The 18,915-nt window shown below is 39.7% G+C and overlaps 1 protein-coding gene across 4 annotated transcripts in view; it reads right to left on the bottom strand.

The window, feature by feature from the left end:
• The window catches only part of DIS3L2 (DIS3 like 3'-5' exoribonuclease 2), a 361,464-nt gene that overhangs the window by 299,982 nt on the left and 42,567 nt on the right, over positions 1-18,915 (bottom strand). For all 4 annotated transcript variants that reach the window (XM_067027175.1, XM_059053623.2, XM_067027176.1 and 1 more), the window contains exons 2-4: positions 15,393-15,541; positions 14,716-14,873; positions 5,171-5,224 (exon numbers count right to left, since the gene is read on the bottom strand). In XM_067027175.1, coding sequence (XP_066883276.1) covers positions 5,171-5,224; positions 14,716-14,873; positions 15,393-15,444 — 264 coding nt within the window. In that variant the 5' untranslated portion in view covers positions 15,445-15,541. The remainder of the gene's footprint in view (positions 1-5,170; positions 5,225-14,715; positions 14,874-15,392; positions 15,542-18,915) is intronic.

Below are 18,915 nucleotides of genomic sequence, written 5' to 3'. Positions count from 1 at the left end.
TAGCAAACTGGCTTGGAAAGCCACCACTCAAAATTTTCTACTAGAGACAGTTGATGTTACACTAAACAGACTGCAGGTGATTACTATGATATTTTAAATAAAGATAAAATTAGCACTGCAAATTCACCACCACACTCACAGAATGGCATTTCATATACTCAGTATTTTTTTTACAGTTCCCAATTACAAACCATTAGAGACCTTTATAACAGTCTTTCTGTTCAATTTCCAATTTAGCCACAGGCTAGCAGCTGTGGCCTGCACACTTTGCCAAACCTGACCCACCCTAGTCCCTAAGGAATAGCTACCGTGCCAGCCACAAAGACGGTTCGTGATAAGCTTCTCAGAGAAATAAGAAGAGGCAACCAGTAAATAGTGAACAACTGAAGTGTGGCACAACGTCATCAATTGCCTTCTGCAATTTATAAAGTAATGAGATCTCTCCGACTTCTCTACAATGAAAATAAAGCTGTCTAGAGGTTATCCGAGTCCATCATGTGTCAAAACGTATGCAATCAGATGCCTCTTTCAGAAGCAGCTACACCACTCTTAGGGAGTTAAGAGGGTAAGATGTTGGTATTGTCATGTTTCTATCCCAAGAAACGAAGAGAAGCAGGGCTGAATTGAACCTCGAACAATACATAAATCTATAGATACTGAATCACAACTCAGCTCTTACTTGATTCATTCAGAAGCCTGCATCTATTGCAGAATCTCTTATTTTAAAGATACTTGAGAGGGCTTCCCTGGTGGCGCAGTGGTTGAGAACCCGCCTGCCGATGCAGGAGACACGGGTTCGTGCCCTGGTCCGGGAAGATCCCACATGCCGCGGAGCAACTAAGCCCGTGAGCCATGGCCGCTAGGCCTGTGCGTCCGGAGCCTGTGCTCCGCAACGGGAGAGGCCACAAAAGTGAGAGGCCCGCATACCGCAAAAAAAAAAAAAAAAAAAAAAAAAAAAAAAAGATACTTGAGGACAGCTCAATATTAAAAGTTTGAGTCAATCCTTCCTAACTACTTTTTTTTCCAAATTAACAAACTGTAATTGTTTTCCCAAAGATACATTTTTTTCATATACATCCATCATACACTGTAAACAAAAAAAGCAGTGTACATGAAATAAGAGAAAATAAATAGCATAGGTATTCATAGGAGAAGAAAATCCATAGCATAGGTAAGGAGGCTCTAGTCTGGAGCACAGCTGAGTTTCCAGCAGTATAACCTTTTAACTACTTTTTTTTTTTTTTTTTTTTTTTTTTTGCGGTACGCGGGCCTCTCACCGCTGTGGCCTCTCCCGTCGCGGAGCACAGGCTCCGGACGCACAGGCTCAGCGGCCATGGCTCACGGGCCCAGCCGCTCCGCGGCACGTGGGATCTTCCCGGACCGGGGCACGAACCCGCGTCCCCTGCATCGGCAGGCGGACGCTCAACCACCGCGCCACCAGGGAAGCTCTTAACTACTTTTTAAGGCCAAAGAATTCATTCCTTCATTTGAACGCCAGAAGACTTCTCTACCCTTCAGAAAGAACAGGAAAAAAAAAAAAAAAGAAAAATGGATAATGATCAACCTGTTGGAAATATAAAGGGATCTGTGGGTAATCTAACTAAATATTTAGGAGGCAGGAGTGGGGAGGACAGCCCAAGTATACTATGATGGTCAGAACATCCTCCACCGATGGAATAGCTAGCTCCCTTAGGACCAGAAATAAATTCCACAGATGTACAAAGAGTGCCTCCCATAATGAGATGCACAAAAAAAGCTACAGAACTCCTTGCACCAATATAATTCAGAATTGAAACTGTGCTTCTTACAAAAAGCCAGGTTTTTACATCTAGTCCATTTCTCCTCTTTATCTCATTCCCAAATGGGATAAAAAAGCACCTCAATAATATCAATTTATCTTGGTTTTTTGAAAACGTTACATGGTTTTATTCTTACTTTTATTGAGAACAAGAGAACACTAGCAGGTACACACAGAAGTAACATCCCACGTATTTTGAGTTTGTCATAGGAAAATGAATATCAACTTTCTATCAGTAGAAATTATAATAAACCTAAATCATGTTCCCCCAAAACAAAGTACTTTTTTATACCTGATGATCAATTCATTGTTTCTAGCCTGTTGATATATGTAGATATTTGAACACAGAAAGTGACACTGTAAAAGTTCTCAACTGTCTTCAGAGTCAATAAGAATAAACCTAACTAATTTCATCAAATCTAGTCTATTTTTGTTTCTCCAAAAACTTTAGACTTTTAAAGTTATGAAGAACATTAGACAATATTTAATCCACCCCTTCTTTTTACAATCAAGGAAACTTTCCGTTTCTTATTGTCAGAGCAGAGGCTTCATCTTCTATCAATTCCTATCTTTATTCTCCCTGCTAAAGCAGGGACAGGTAACAGTCAGGCCCTGCTTCTGATATCCTACCTTCTAGTCTACCTGTGAGCATTTTTCCAGTTCATACAAGTTCACAGTTGACACGGGCACGAGCTACATATACTCAGAAATCTAGACCAGTGGTGGGATTTACCTACATGTAATTCATTGCCTCTACTATCTCCCCCTTCAACTGCTCTCCATAATGCTTCTAAAACCTGAAACTGACCAGAAAACCTACAAAACTAGAATGCAGGATTGTGCCAGTGTCCAAAACTGGAGTATCCACAATCACTAACAGCTGGGCCTTGATAGAGCTTCTGTAGTAGAGGTCAATCATTTAGCACTTTTTCTCCCTCTGAGACAATTTTATTACTCCACCAGTAGCCAGATAAGAGAACAAAAGAGGTATAGAAGTAAGCCAATCCTAATATCACAACTGTGTAAAAAATTCTAAATAGGACATGCCAGGAATACAATTTCAAGTGGGAGAACAGTTTGAGGTTTTAAAACATCAATAACTTTTGCTTAACTTCCTTCAACAAGCCAGATTAAACAGTGGCAACACATCATTTGCAAATTTAAATCACATGAACTTAATTTACAGGAACATAACTAGGCCAACACTTCAGAGGACCTCTGCTCTGGCCCTCCTCCGACCACGCCCCTCCTCAACAGGTAAGGAGTTCTCAAGGCTAAATGGATTATAATCATCCCCAAGCCCACTTCCAGGGCATATATAAGCACCTTCCCCAGGTCTGTCTTCCCAAATGCAGACCACATCACAGGTGGCACCCCTAGACTTGACAGGTGGCTAATGGGTGGGTATTTCTAAGGGGTATGGGCAGAGCTTGGACATGTGAGATACGATGCTCACCTAGAGGGCAAGGGCCCTTGCTGAATGGGGAGGAGGAGGCAGGGGGGCAGCAAAGAGGGGACAGGGAGCAAGAACTGGGAAGGGAAGAGGGGCAGGCCAGAGGTGGACCCTCTCCATGCAGCCACCTCTTAGCATGGAGCTCCGAGGAGTCTGAGAATTCTACATCTGAACCCCTGTACAAGTACATGGAGGTATATTTGGCAAGGAATATATTTTATCTTTCATGAATGTATTTTACTTAACAGTTTGTTAGTTTGATTTATAACTTTTAAATATTAAATATAAGGTATGTGTGCCTCCATCTGTATTTTGTCCTAGGCCATACACTCATTAGGAGCCGGCCTAATAGGGATCTATTAGAGAAATTCAATACTGTGTACTCAGGAAAGAGAGAAAGCAAGCAGAAAAATTTTCAAAATACTGTATGTAGTTCCATTTATCATTCCCATCGATGAGAGCAAACCTCAGTGTGCAGGGAGGGTGATCTGCTCAGTTCCCAGGTACCTCTCACGGTGAACTCCTTACTGCACTGGGTATGATTCTCGTGCTTAAAAAATCCATAATTTTCACACTATGGGGCCCCTAGTATAACTGAGCTCCTTCAACTGGTGTGCCAAAGAAGAAACAATCATGCTTTCTAACGTGGAGAAAATGCTGGTTATGCTAGACTTATTGAGAGATGGTTACTCCCTCTCCAACATAGCATATTCCTAAGAGATTTTCATGGGTAATTTTTATGATTATTGAATGTGAATTTCACCTTATGAGCAAACTCTGAAATCTAACACCCATGTAAACTACGCTTCCACTGTGTGATGGAATAGCTCCCGCAGCTAAGTTACTACCTCAAATCCGACACTCAATTCTATAATCTAAGCACCAGGGTCAGCAATATATACCATGTTCTGTCACAGGAACAGAAAATGACTAAGAGAGAACAAGGTGACATATGACATTTTTTTATCTAAGCCAGTGGGTAAGACCTAAACTTGAGATACAAATGTGAATCCTAGGCTTCAGGACAAGGGCAAGGGAAAAAAGGACAAAACTGAGCTTCAGAATAGGTCTTAGGTTATTGAAACAACAACAATAATAATACCTATGAAGTACATGACTGAACTTGTATTCTCATTAAACTTGTCATTTCACAAAATGAAATATGTTAACTGAAATATATGTATTCCATTTCCTCATCTATGAGCCGAAGTTTCTTCCTATAATCTCTTCCACTGTGAAAAATCTAATTCTATGGCATCCTGGAAAAATTAGGCCAAGAATTTAAGAATATTGCTCTCCCAGCTTTGCACAATCAAACCTTATCCAGAGACCTGCTGCTAATTATATGTCAGAGTGAACTTCCCTTAATGAGAGAGAGCCTATTAAAATGAGTCATGAACCTAAGAAAGACTATACAGAGCCAATGGTAAAAAGCCTTGTACTAAGTCCGATCACCTGCATAAAAGTGAAGTGAGAAACTCTGACCAGAAAAAAAAAAAAAAATACACATTATTTTTGGACAAATTTGCAGAATAGCTCATGCAGTAGATTGAAAGTAGATAGCATATTTGTTTAGGAGAGATTAACTTAAATCAGTGGAAAAACCCATAAATCCTTTAAAGCTATAAACCAAGGGTGTCCAATTACAAGAACTGGTGGGTGTCTGTGTGGGTCCAGCTGCTCCCTGCAGCCTAGGAACAAATGCCATCCCTTTCATTTGGAGTGTGATTTTTAAGATTGGCAGAAGGGGATGTTAACCAAAGGCAAATTTTGTTTATTTAAATTCGAAACAAATCCTTGCCCGTCCTCAATTTTGTTTTACTACTCTGTTTTTTAGTTAGAATATATGATTTCAGTTTTACAGCACATCTAAAAAATTAAATGTGACATTAGGTTTATTATAAAGTTACTGAACTTACCGGGGAAGGAATGAAGGCTTCGTGAAACTTCTTCGGATTAATTCTCAATACACCCTTTAAAATAAAAAATAAAATCTATGAAAATTTAACTAGCTACACACTTACGATCTTTCAATACATGTTACTAGTCAATAAAAAGTTTAAAATTAAACAATTTGATCTAGGAAACAAGTTAGATGTATGAGAAGTATTCATTAAATGCATGAAATATGATTTATACTGATGTCTGCACCACAGAGTTCCATCAGACACTAAAAGCTCACACTGGCACCGTGCAGTGAATGGGCAGAGGTGAGAAGCAACAGAGCTTGGCATGGCGTGGGAAAGTGGCAACTACTGGGATTTTATGTGCCCTTACATGCTAGTCTTCAAATATAAACCTTTGCTTTAAGAACAAGGTTCTGGGGGATTATGCCTCGCTACACAATGGCCTCTTTTTATTCTATAAGACCTTCCCACAATTGCTTGCTTCTGTGACAATTTTCAAAGTGATACAGGTTGACTTCCAGGTTGAATACTTAGTCTCGAAGGGTTGGATGCATATTTTTTACTCTGGCCCCTCTGCAGAGCTGAATGAGTCAATAATTCAAAATGGTCCAGAACCAGCTCTTAATGTAAGTGGGAATCCTGGCTCCAACAGCCAGGCCACCCAGTCTGCCTTCCACTTCACATCAGTCCAGCACCAAGTCAGGGCCTGCCTCTATTTACGCACAGGGGTGCAGGTGGGGTCATCTTCAACAGCAGTTCAGTATTTTAGGCTCTTGCAGGAAGCTGTAACCCACCCCACTTACAGCTGCATCTGAAGGCCACTGGAACACATGGATGGAGGCAGTTATTTTCCTAAGAGTCAGACTCAAAGGGTGTCTTGAGAAAGTGTTTTAAATAACATCTCTCCCCTAAAATATTGAAAGACTCAAAGATACACAATTAACAAAATAGGTGAGGGCATAAAATAAAGCAGAAAATAATTATTTCTTTCACTGGTACACCATGTTTAAATTTCCATGCAACAGTTTATACTACTGTTAAATCCCACACAGACTACTACAAATCTTCATTCAGTCCTTAATTTAATAATTATTTACTGAATTCTGATTATGTGCCAGACCCTGAGACAGACAATGTGGGAGAGTGAGAAGCAAGCTCAGTCTTTGTTTATAAAGTAAGACATGAAGAATGCCACAAGTGAGGGGACAGCTTACTTTCAGCTGGGGCACTAGGCAAGGCTCCAGAGATGGTGTCTGACCTGGTCCTTGATGGAGGAGTAAAATTTGAAGATAAATCAGAAAGGAAACATAGGCAAGAGTGATAAAGAGGGCAAATACTCTTCTACCACCGTGCTGTATTAGGGTAAGAGACAGAGGGACTGGGAAGTAAGGCAGGCAAAGCTCCCAGAGGCCACTCCCTTTTTTATGAATGTCACTGCAATTTCACTTTTAGGGCAGCTGTTTCTTGTTGGGGGAGGGAAGAAAAGACTTATTATATTTATCCTCAATATTCATCCACTCACTCAACAAATATCTCCTGACAGCTAGCATGACAGGCACTATGCTAAGTGATGGGGCCACAATGGAAAGAGAGTAAAATGATAGACAGGCTCTACCCTCCGAGTTTACAGTCTAGTGAGAGGAAATAAACACTCCAAATAAATAAAAGTAAACTCACTGATTCTTTAAAATTCATTTTCTGACCCAACTTTCTTCTTTTTCAACGGCTAATCTTCTATCATCCCTTCAAGCTCAGTGAATGGTTAGTACATGAAGAAGTATAGAGATAAGAATCCCTTCTGCTTTGAAAGTACCTTTAATTACAGAGCACTCAGAGATGCCACAGCTGGACTCAGGGGAAAGAAACAGGTTGCTCAGGGCTGTATCTTGCTCTATTTTGTTTGTGTGTGTTTTTTTTAATTGAGATATGGTTGATGTACAATGTTATATAAGTTACAAGTACATAACATAGTGATTTGCAATTTTTAAAGGTTATATACTTGATGTAGAGTTAGTATAAAATACCTCGACTCTATTGAAAAGAACAACTATTAAAAGGACCAAAAAGATTCTATTCTTGATTGTCTATCCCAAAATTCCTGATATATAAAAGCACACAAGGAGGGACACATGCCTTGTTGAAGAAAAATGTTTGCAATTTGACTGAAGCATACTCTTAAGAACTGGACCTCAGGAACAGATCCCCTGAGAGTACAGGTCACACTAAGAAAGAAAAATCTCTAGCAGAGTCCACAGCAGACCACAGTCATCTCCACAGCCTAAAGAAGCTGTCAGCAAAGCATCTCAAGAAATGGCCTTGTAACTGAAAGAGACTTCTAGCAGATGTCTTGTCTTACTCACCGACATACGTAAGTCCAGAACTTCCATTTCCATATTTCTATGACCATCACCTAATCTGCCCCAAACCCTCATCCCTCATTTTCCTCCTCAACCCTTTCCTAAGCCTGGAGCTGGTGGCTCCAAATCCTTCATCTCTTTTCTGAATGCTCTGGTTCCTCCTTGCCTCCACTGAAACCTGATGTGACCAATTCCCTTCAAGTGCTCTCAAAGGTGGCCGGTTTTCTCTCTCCTATCCCATATAGCTCAGGGACCAGAAGAAGAATGTTTCCCCCCTGCTTCCCCACTACAGCTTTAAAAATTCTCCTATTCTCTATCAAAATCCCCAGATACTTAGAAGTTCATGTCACTGGCTCCTGCTATACCTCCTTGGTGCTGGCATCTTCAAACCTGATCGTACCCCTGATTTACTAATGTTGCTTTACAACAAATGCTAAAGAAACTTCTCTAGGCAGGAAACACAAGAGAAGAAAAAGACCCACAAAAACAAACCCAAAACAATTAAGAAAATGGTAATAGGAACATACATACTGATAACAACCTTGAATGTAAATGGATTAAATGCCCCAACCAAAAGACAGACTGGCTGAATGGATACAAAAACAAGACCCATCTATATGCTGTCTACAAGAAACCCACTTCAGACCTAGGGACACATACAGACTGAAAGTGAAGGGATGGAAAAAATATATTCCATGCAAATGAAAATCAAAAGAAAGCTGGAGTATCAACACTTGTATCAGATTTTTAAAATAAAGACTGTTACAAGAGATAAGGAGGGACATGACATAATGATCAAAGAATCAACCCAAGAAGAAGATATAACAATTATAAATGTTTATGCACCCAACATATGAGCACCTCAATACATAAGGCAAATGCTAACAACCATAAACAGAGAAACCAACAGTAACACAATAACAGTAGGGGACTTTAACACCCCACTTACACTAATGGACAGATCATCCAAACAGAAAACAAATAAGGAAACACAAGCTTTAAATGACACAACAGACCAGAAAGATTTAATTGATATTTATAGAACATTCCACCCCAAAGTGGCAGAATACACTTTCTTCTCAAGTGCACAAGGAATATTCTCCAGGATAGATCACATCTTGGGTCACAAACCAAGCCTTGGAAAATTTAAGAAAATTGAAATCATATCAAGCATCTTTTCTGACCACAACACTATGAGATTAGAAATCAATTACAGGAAAAAAACTGTAAAAAACACAAATACCTGGAGGCTAAACAGTGCGCTACTAAATAACCAAGAGATCACTGAGGAAATCAAAGAAGAAATTTAAAAATACATAGAGAAAAATGAAAACGAAAACATGACAACCCAAAACCTATGGGATGCAGCAAAAGCAGTTCTAAGAGGGAAGTTAATAGCAATTCAATCTCACCTCAAGAAACAAGAAAAATCTCAAATAAACAATCTAACCCTACACTTAAAACAACTAGAGAAGAATAACAAAGAAAACCCAAAATCAGTAGAAGGAAAGAAATAGTAACAATCAGAGCAGAAATAAATGAAATAGAAATGAAGAAAACAATAGCAAAGAACAATAAAACTAAGAGCTGGTTCTTTGAGAAGACAAACAAAATTGATAAACCCTTAGCTAGGCTCATCAAGAAAAAAAGGGAGAGGATGCAAATCAATAAAATTAGAAATGAAAAAGGAAAAATCACAATCGAGACAGCAGAAATACAAAGGATTATAAGAGACTACTATAAACAACTATATGCCAATAAAACGGACAACCACGAAGCAATGGACAAATTCTTGGAAAGGTACAATTTTCCAAGACTGAACGAGGAAGAATTAGAAAATATAAACAGACCTATCACAAGTAATGAAATTGAAACTGTAATTAAAAATCTGCCAACAAACAAAAGTCCAGGACCAGTTGGCTTCACAGGTGAGTTTTATCATACATTTAGAGAGGAGCTAACACCCACCCTTCTCAAACTCTTCCAAAAAATTGCAGAGGGAGAAACACTCCCTATTTCATTCTGCGAGGCCACCATCACCCTGATATGAAAGCTGGAAAGAGATAACACACACAAAAAAAATTATAGACCAATATCACTGATGAACATAGATGCAAAAATCCTCAACAAAATACTAGCAAACAGAATCCAACAACACATTAAAAGGATCATACACCATGATCAAGTGGGATTTATCCCAGGGATGCAAGGATTCTTCAATATATGCAAATCAATCAATGTGATACACCACATTAACAAATTAAGGAATAAAAACCATATGATCATCTCAATAGATGCAGAAAAAGCTTCTGACAAAATTCAACACCCATTTATGATAAAAAACTCTCCAGAAAATGGGCACAGAGGGAACCTACCTCAACATAATAAGGGCCATATATGACAAATCCACAGCAAGCATCATACTCAATGGTGAAAAACTGAAAGCATTTCCACTAAGATCAGGAACAAGACAAGGATGTCCACTCTCACCACTCTTATTCAACATAGTTTTGGAAGTCCTAGCCACAACAATCAGAGAAGAAAAAGAAATAAAAAGAATACAAATTGGAAAAGAAGAAGTAAAACTGTCACTGTCTATAGATGACATGATACTATACACAGAAAACCCTAAAGATGCCACCAGAAAACTACTAGAACTAATCAATGAATTTGGTAGGGTTGCAGGATACAGAATGAAATCTCTGGCATTCCTATACACCAACAACAAAAAATCAGAAAGAGAAATTAAGGAAACACTCCCATTTACCACTGCAACAAAAAGAATAAAATACGTAGGAACAAATCTGCCTAAAGAGGCAAAAGACCTGTACTCAGAAACTATAAAACAATGATGAAAGAAATCAAAGATGACATAAGCAGATGGAGAAATATACCATGCTCTTGGATTGGAAGAATCAATATTGTGAAAATGACTATACTGCCCAAAGCAATCTACAGATTAAATGCAATCCCTATCCAACTACCAATGGCATTCTTCACAGAATTAGAATAAAAATTTTACAATTCGTATGGAAACACAAAAGACCCCAAATAGCCAAAGCAAACTTGAGAAACAAAAATGGAGCCAGAGGAATCAGGCTCCCCGACTTCAAACTATACCACAAAGCTACAGTAAACAAGACAATATGGTACTGGCACAGAAACAGAAATACAGATCAGTGGTACAGGATAAAATGCCCAGAAATAAACCTACACACATATGGGCACCTAATTTATGACAAAGGAGGCAAGAACATACAATGGAGGAAAGACAGCCTCCTCAATAAGTGGTGCTGGAAAAACTGGACAGCTACATGTAAAAGAATGAAATTAGAACACTACCTAACACCATACACAAATATAAACTCAAAATGGATTAAAGACTTAAATGTAAGACCAGACACTATAAAACTCTTAGAGGAAAACATAGGAAAAACACTCTTTGACATAAACCACAGCAAGCTCTTTTTTGACCCACCTCCTAGAGTAACGGAAATAAAAACAAAAATAAACAAATGGGACTTAATTAAACTTAAAACTTTGCACAGCAAAGGAAACCATAAACTAGACAAAAAGACAACCCTCAGAATGGGAGAAGATATTTGCAAATGAAACAAGAGACAAAGGATTAATCTCCAAAATATACAAACAGCTCATGCAGCTCAATATCAAAAAAACAAACAATCCAATCAAAAAATGTGCAGAAGACCTAAATAGACATTTCACCAAGGAAGACATACAGATGGCCAAGAGGCACATGAAAAGATGCTCAACATCACTAATTATTAGAGAAATGCAAATCAAAACTACAATGAGGTATCACCTCACACCAGTCAGAATGGCCATTATCAAAAAATTTAGAAACAATAAATGCTGGACAGGGTATGGAGAAAAGGGAACCCTCTTGCTCTGCTGGTGGAATGTAAATTGATACAGCCACTATAGAGAACAATATGGAGGTTCCTTAAAAAACTAAAAATAGAACTACCATATGACCCAGCAATCCCACTACTGGGCATATGCCCTGAGAAAACCATAATTCAAAAAGAGTCATGTTCCACAATGTTCATTGTAGCACTATTTACAATAGCCAGGACATGGAACCAATCTAAATGTCCACTGACAGATGAATGGATAAAGAAGATGTGGCACATATATACAGTGGAATACTACCCAGCCATAAAAAGAAATGAACTTGAGTTATTTGTAGTGAGGTGGATGGACCCAGAGTCTGTCATACAGAGTGAAGCAAGTCAGAAAGAGAAAAACAAATACCGTATGCTAACGCATATATAATGGAATCTAAAGAAAAAAAATGGTACTGATGAACCTAGTTTCAGGGCAGGAATAAAGAGGTAGACATAGAGAATGGACTTGAGGACATGGGGTGGGATGGGGACGCTGGGGCGAAGTGAGAGTAGCATTGACATATATACACTACCGAATGCAAAATAGTTGGCTGGTGGGAAGCAGCAGCATAGCACAGGGAGATCGGCTCGGTGCTCTGCGATGACCTAGAGGGGTGGGATAGGGAGAGTGGGAGGGAGGCTCAAGAGGGAGGCGATATGGGGACATGTGTGTGCATACAGCTGATATGCTTTGCTGTGCAATAGAAACTAACACAGTATTGTGAAGCAATTATACTCCAATAAAGATCTATTAAAAAAATATGTAAATAAAAATAAAAACATCTCTTATCTTTCAATAAATGTTTCTTTGGAGGGAGAAAGAAAAAGGATGTCACAATATACTTAAGTTTGTATACAAAAACTAACAAATGTTTACATCTAATATATATATTTAATAAGTTTAATTTTCTCCAACAGCATTCAAATTTCTTTTCTTGACTAGCTTTTTACCTTACCCATTAAGGCCTGCACAGATGGACTCTGTTTCTCTGCCTATGAAAATCTTATTTACAGTGTTGTATATTTCACACGGTGACCTCATATCTGGAACCCATTCCCTTTCCCATCTGCAAAGAACAACTGTTCTCATCTGCGGGGGGAGGCTCTGGCTGCAGAGTCTCATGATGTCACAGGCCAGGAGGAATCACTTACAAACTCCTGGGAATGAGAGTTGTTATATTGATCAGCTTTTTGTTTTAACATTAGCAAAGAGTTGCTTCAAAAGCAAAAATTAATACGAGGGAGCAAAAAATAATACCATTGCAGAATAGTTTCCTGAGCCTATCTCTGTAAATTTTATAAACAATTTTTCTTCCAAGTCATAACGACAGAGGATCCTCTCACTCTTCTTCAAAGACAGTACCTTGATCCTTTATTCAGTCAGTAAATAAAGATTTATTCAATATAAATTTATTAAGCATCAATCAAATGCCAGTCATTGGGCTAATCTGTGGGAATAAAACATGACCATGCCCACAAGGAAGTGAACAGTCTATTTGAGGACATATAAATTCCAAGAAATGATAATAAGTTTAGAATAAAGGGTAAACAAAAAAGTCGGCTTCAGGAAAGGGGTAATGGCCAATTCCGCTTGGGGAATTAAAGTGAGGCTTCATAAAGGGGTAACATTTAGGTAAGGGCGAGCACAATTACATGAAGATAGTGGGAGAAAGCATTCCTAACACCAGGAACAGTGTGTACAGAGTCATAGAGGAATCAAAGAGCAGAGTTTTTACTGGCAAAGTTTCGAAGATCAGGGTGAATTTGAGCAGAGTGTACCTGGAAGAGAACGGCAGGAGATGAGAACGGGAAAAGCACAATGGGTCCTCATACACAGAACAAGATGAGGGCCAAGAAACTTGCAGATAAAGTGGAGTTCAGTATGTGTGCTGAACGATAAACAGCAAATGAATGGATTAACGAGTGAACAAATGTCCAGCTGAAGCTTTAACTTTCCTAAGAGAGACCTTATCAAAGAAATCAAGGGAAGCTTTAAAAAAAAAAAAAACCAACTGTACCTCTGAAATCAGAGTGAGCAACTAATTAATTTGTTAAAAACAAATTTTCATTCAAGAGTCTATATTAAGCACATGTGCACTTGACCACAGGTAAATACAAAAGGTGACAAAAAGGATAAAAAGGAAGAGAAGATGACAGTATCTGTTAATTAGCTGGCTCTCCAGCCCCAAACACAAATACAGAAGCTGGACACTCGGACTGAGAGAAAATGGAACACAGTCGACATCTTCAAGCAAGCCAGGTAACACATGGCAATGTTTCTATACTAAACTAAGAATTATAAAATAGACTGATTCAAAGAATATGTGGCCGCGCCCCGCTCTCAATCTCATGGCCTACTACCTGCCTCAGATTTCATGCCTAAGGAGACCTCAGCTGCTTCACTCCGTATTCACAGTGTGTCTTCATTACTGTCACTCCCTTTCCATACCTCCCTTCCCACACACATAACACTCATTTACTACAACCAAATGAGTCATCTTTCAATATTCACCGCAGGTGTCACCTCCTACAGTTTCCTGGTTTCCCCCAACATTCTCCAGTAAGTGGTCACACTTTTATCTGAGCACTTACCCTTTATCCTCAAATCATCTGTTCACATGACTGCCTGCTCCACGACCGGGCTGCAGGCTCAAAGTACAGAAAGTCAGTCTCATCCACCTTCATCTCGGGAGCAACCACGCTGTGTGCTCCTAACTATATAAACTGTTCCTGGCTCACAGTGGATAGCTGAACATTTGCTGAGCCAAACTGCTGAATTAGCTTGTAAAAATATTTTGTAAACTATAAAGCACTCAACAAATATTGTCTGCTGCTATTTACTGTTTCCTTTTCAAGCTCATTCTCTGTCAGTCAGCATCCACGTGCTCCAGGCGAACTGACCTATCAATGTTTCTCACAGCCACACGCTATATCCCACTTCTCTCTCGGCAGTTCACACTGGTCCCCTTGTAAAACTCTTTCTCTCCACTTATTCAAACTGCACCAATCCATGGCCTGGCTCTAATATAACCCTTCCAATAAAGCACTCCTAGACAACCCTAACTGCAAGTAACAGCTCTCTTCTCTCAAATCTCAGAGCACTTTGTCACAGTCTGGTGGCACTTATCACCTCTAGTTATACTGCAGGTCTGAGAAGTGGGAAGCCCTGGGCCTGTTATGTCATCATTTCTCTCAAAGCACACAGCAGAGAAAAATAAACAGTTTCAATGAGTTATCGATTACTTCTGACTCCACATGTTCAAGGAATAGCCTTCTAGTATATTTTAAGCACCTGAATAAGTGTTCCTCTCTTCAAGCCTTCTGAAACGTCCTCCTTGGACAGGTAGGTTTCAAATATGCTTTTTTTCTTCCCTCGTATGGTCTTGCTCTTTGACTTTTTGTCACCTGGTGAAGCACCAACACCACGTGGGCCAGCCAAAGAGGACGTGCCTAGAAACATGAGGCATCAATCAACTCTACTCAAACGTCTATCGCCAAAACTGGAGATATTTCACCTTTTTTTTTCTTATTTAGAAAGACCGAAACATAATAAAGTTCCCTGATAATGATTTCAAATAGTCATAAAGAGGAAAAATTGGTAAGGAAACATGAATAAAATGTACACAGATTTGAGACCTGAATTTTAAATCAGCACCACAATATACATGGAACATAACCCAAATAATGGGTTCAGTATGCTTTGCTGGTTATAGACACAAACTTTTAAAAATAGGAATTACTAAAAGATCATCACTTTTCTAGAGGAGATTAAACAGCTGTACTCAATATAACAATAAATTAAGACAGCAAGAAACCACACAATTCTAAAGTAAATAACACAGGAGAATATTTTACAGGTCACCAAAAGAATTACAGTCTCCCTCAGTCCTAAGACCCGCCCTGCACCTCCAATTCCACTTTAGTTCAGGTCTCCAGTTGCTACAGCAGATTCCATTTTCCTTTTGCTACCTCTGGGGGTCCCCAGGGGCCGGAGGTTCAGCCGGTAGTCAGGATGGCTCATTACTGGTTCCAAGGTCACCTCTTCTCTCTAGATCCAGGAGGGCCTCCACTGCTTAGCTCAGAGTTCTTCTGGCCTTGATCAGCTCAGTTGTCACTAGCTGAAACCAAAGAGAGATGGGTGACTGAAGAACTGTTAACCTGAAGCCTCCTCTGTGCTCTCGGAAATTTAGGACTTGGATGGCAAAGGCAATGTGGTGTCTCTCCTGGGTCCTGGCGTCACTTTCTCCTCGGCAGTTAGTCAAGCACACCATCTGTCCTGAGTTGCTTTTCAAGGTCTTCAACCTCATGGGTATCACCAGCCTGCTTGTTTGGGCCCCTTCAACTAAAAATATCCACAAATAGGGCAATGAGGTAGAAATTAAGGAGTTCTGAGGTTCTATTCAGCTAGTGGAATGTACACGAGCAGGAGGGAATATGGTTTTGAAAAATGGTATAAAGATCTAGAATCTAAAGGCTATAATGAAATAGGTACTAAGCCAGGGCTCAAGAGATGCGGCATATGTTTAACCTTAGACAAATGACCTTCTTCTACAAAATCAAATAAATCAATTCCTTAGAATTCATCAACATAAACATAACCTAATTCACTGCCACAACCAGATGTCCAAAACTATGCGTGGAACCGCAGATGATTCACTAGCTTTCAAAAAATGGGAATACTGTAGTTAGACATCTACTTCCCTCCTCTTACCTGCCATCACTTCAAACCAGTCATCTGACCAGAAGCTCTGGCAGCTGCTCCTAAGGAATACAAGGCAGCTGCCTGGCTCAGCGGACTGGAATGTGGGGCCCTGCAGCTGGCCCCCTGGCCTTCGACCTGGACACTGAATATGTCATCGCTACATCTACTTTCTACTCTCTGCTGGCCACAGGCCCTGGATTTAAGCCTATTCTTGCAAATTCTCAAAATCCGGATGGGCAGCCTGCTTTCCCATAAAATGGATCAAGATGTCATTCTGAACACTAAAACGCTTTCCTCTAAACTTCCCACACACATCCTTCACCAAAATGATGTAATTTTTCTTTAAATTGAAATTAATACTAACTCAGGAGAGGAGAAGCAACAGAGACAGAGTAACAAGCCACTTAGTGATACGTGAAGAGATTCAGAGATAAAGTCAAGAAGTTTCAAGAAGAGAGAGAAACAGATGGTCTTAGATAAACAACAAGGTAGTGGAAAAGGCACACAGAGGAGTCAAGACCATCTGCTGGTTTCATTCAGAAATGCATTCATCCACTCCTTAATTCAACAACTATTTCTGCAAGATACTATATACTAGGCATAGTGAGGGATACAAAAGTTAATTAGACTTATAGAACTCATATTAAAATAACAACTAATATAAGTTGGGGAGTGATAAGCACTTTTTTTTTTTTAAGTATGGGTAATGTACATATGATGGAAGAGAGTATCTCCAGATCAGGAAACCCAAGAGAGCTTCAGGAAAGATGATAAGAACTGAGAATGTGAGAAAAGCATACTGTTGGCAAAAGGAAAAAAATATATAGACACACAAACAGAAAAACACAGGCAGGTTCTTGCCATGTTAATTCCATTTGGATGGAGTCCAGCCTATATGAAGGGAGGCAGTGGTAAGGAAAATAAAACAAGTTGGAAGGTCTAGATAACCAGCCCCGTTTCTCAAAGGCAGTAGGGAATTTCTGAAGCATGAATGAGCAGAAGAGAAGAACAACAGACCAAAGCTGTGTTTCAGGAAAAATTAACCTGGCACAGCACATTCAGAGTCATCTAGAGTTGAGAAAGACTGGCAGCAGCTGCACCTCAGGAAAGAACCAGAACAGACTGGGTGAAAGTAAAGGAAGGCCTGAACTAGAGTTGCAGCTGCAGACACTGAAATGAACAGACCATTAACATGGTATTACATAGGAAAACTGGCACCACTTGGCAACCAGGCATATCTGAAGGAGAGCAAGGAGGTGGCAATTGTGTGAGATTTCAAGTAAGGAGATTGGGAGATGATAACATCACTAAGTTAGAGAAGATGATGAATTCTACTTGGGGTTTTATATACCTCTACATGGCAATACATACCTCTATATATACACCTCTACACGTGGAAATACATACTTCTACATCAAGAACTTGAAAACTGGAGCATAACTTAGAGATGAATTAGCCAGCCATTTGCATAAAGACGGTAACCCAACGTTTTCTAGAATGGAAGAGATTGCCGAAAAGGGGAAAGGTGATGCAGAAGAGGGCCTAGGACAAAATCTGGGTTAGGGCAACTTTTTTTGCAAAGAGGAAGAAGAAGTAGAAAACATAATAAAGAAGCTAATAAAGATATAGGGGAAAATAACCAAGAGAGTCTGATGCTAAGAAAACAAGGGAGACAATGACTTCCAAAGGAAGACAGGTTCATAATCAGGGTTTGCATGAACTACTAAGAAAACAAATAATGGCAGCCTTGGGTGGGGCAAGGGGTTGGAGCAAGCTGCAAGCAGGAGAAAGACAATCCAAAAACAAGAGCCAGAATTGAAAATGGGGCACTTCATATCAAGTCTTGATGCAGGCAAGAGTTCAAAATTAAGGGGAGTGACTGCCAGCCAAGTGAGATGGAGGTACAGAGATCTCAACTCAAATGTCCTAGGTCAGCTGCATTTGTAACCTTTTTTCACAGCAAATATCTCGGTTGGTGTGATTTATACCTAACTTTTCTGTCTAGCTCAGGAAGATAAAGAATGTTTGGTTGAGATCATCACTATAATCCCACTGGCTCCCACAGTACCTAGGATAGAACAGGTGCTCAGTAATCACTCCTTAAATGAATGGATGAGTTTGTTTTCATGATCAAGCAGAGAGAACACCAAGCAAAGCAGGGTCATTCGGGGAAACCATGCTAAAAACAAATTAGCAAAGAATGGAAAACCAGGAAACAAAGTCGGCAAGAATAAGCCAGACCAGCCAAGCAGAGAGTCAAAGTCTGCCTTTGGGTATCAAAGCACTGGAAAGCAGATGGAAAGATTCCAAGAATACAAGATGCTAAGCAGAAGGCAAACAAGCAAGCAACCTTCCCTTCCCAGTGATGTAGCTGTGAAGGCCCATTAACCCGGAGAAATCCTGGACACTCCTACCCTGACACACTAAAAGCACAAGTCACCAGCTAATCCGCACCAGCTTTCAGAATGAGGGCCAATGATACACAGCCCAACTGCCCACTGGCTCCTAGAGAGGGTGTCTTGCCATGGAAATAGCTGTACATTCTGAAGAGTTGGGCTAAGATTAGGATGAACAGGCAGTAATGGTTAATAGTGTCACATGGTACAAAAGAGTAGGAATGAGAAGGAATGTAGGAAAAGCACTAGACTTGAGAAAGTGTAAACAAAGAAAGCATCTGGGTAAAAGAAGTGGTGTCTTGAGACCCAATGTATAGTACAGAGCAGGTGCTCAAAAATTTGAATAAGTGAAGACTAGCTGGGACAGAAACCAGGTTACAACAAATATATACTA

Source organism: Kogia breviceps, chromosome 2 (assembly GCF_026419965.1).
Source record: "Kogia breviceps isolate mKogBre1 chromosome 2, mKogBre1 haplotype 1, whole genome shotgun sequence".
NCBI lineage: Eukaryota > Metazoa > Chordata > Mammalia > Artiodactyla > Physeteridae > Kogia > Kogia breviceps.
The sequence above is the reverse complement of the archived record's forward strand: the minus strand, read 5'-3'. Positions and strand labels throughout refer to the sequence as shown.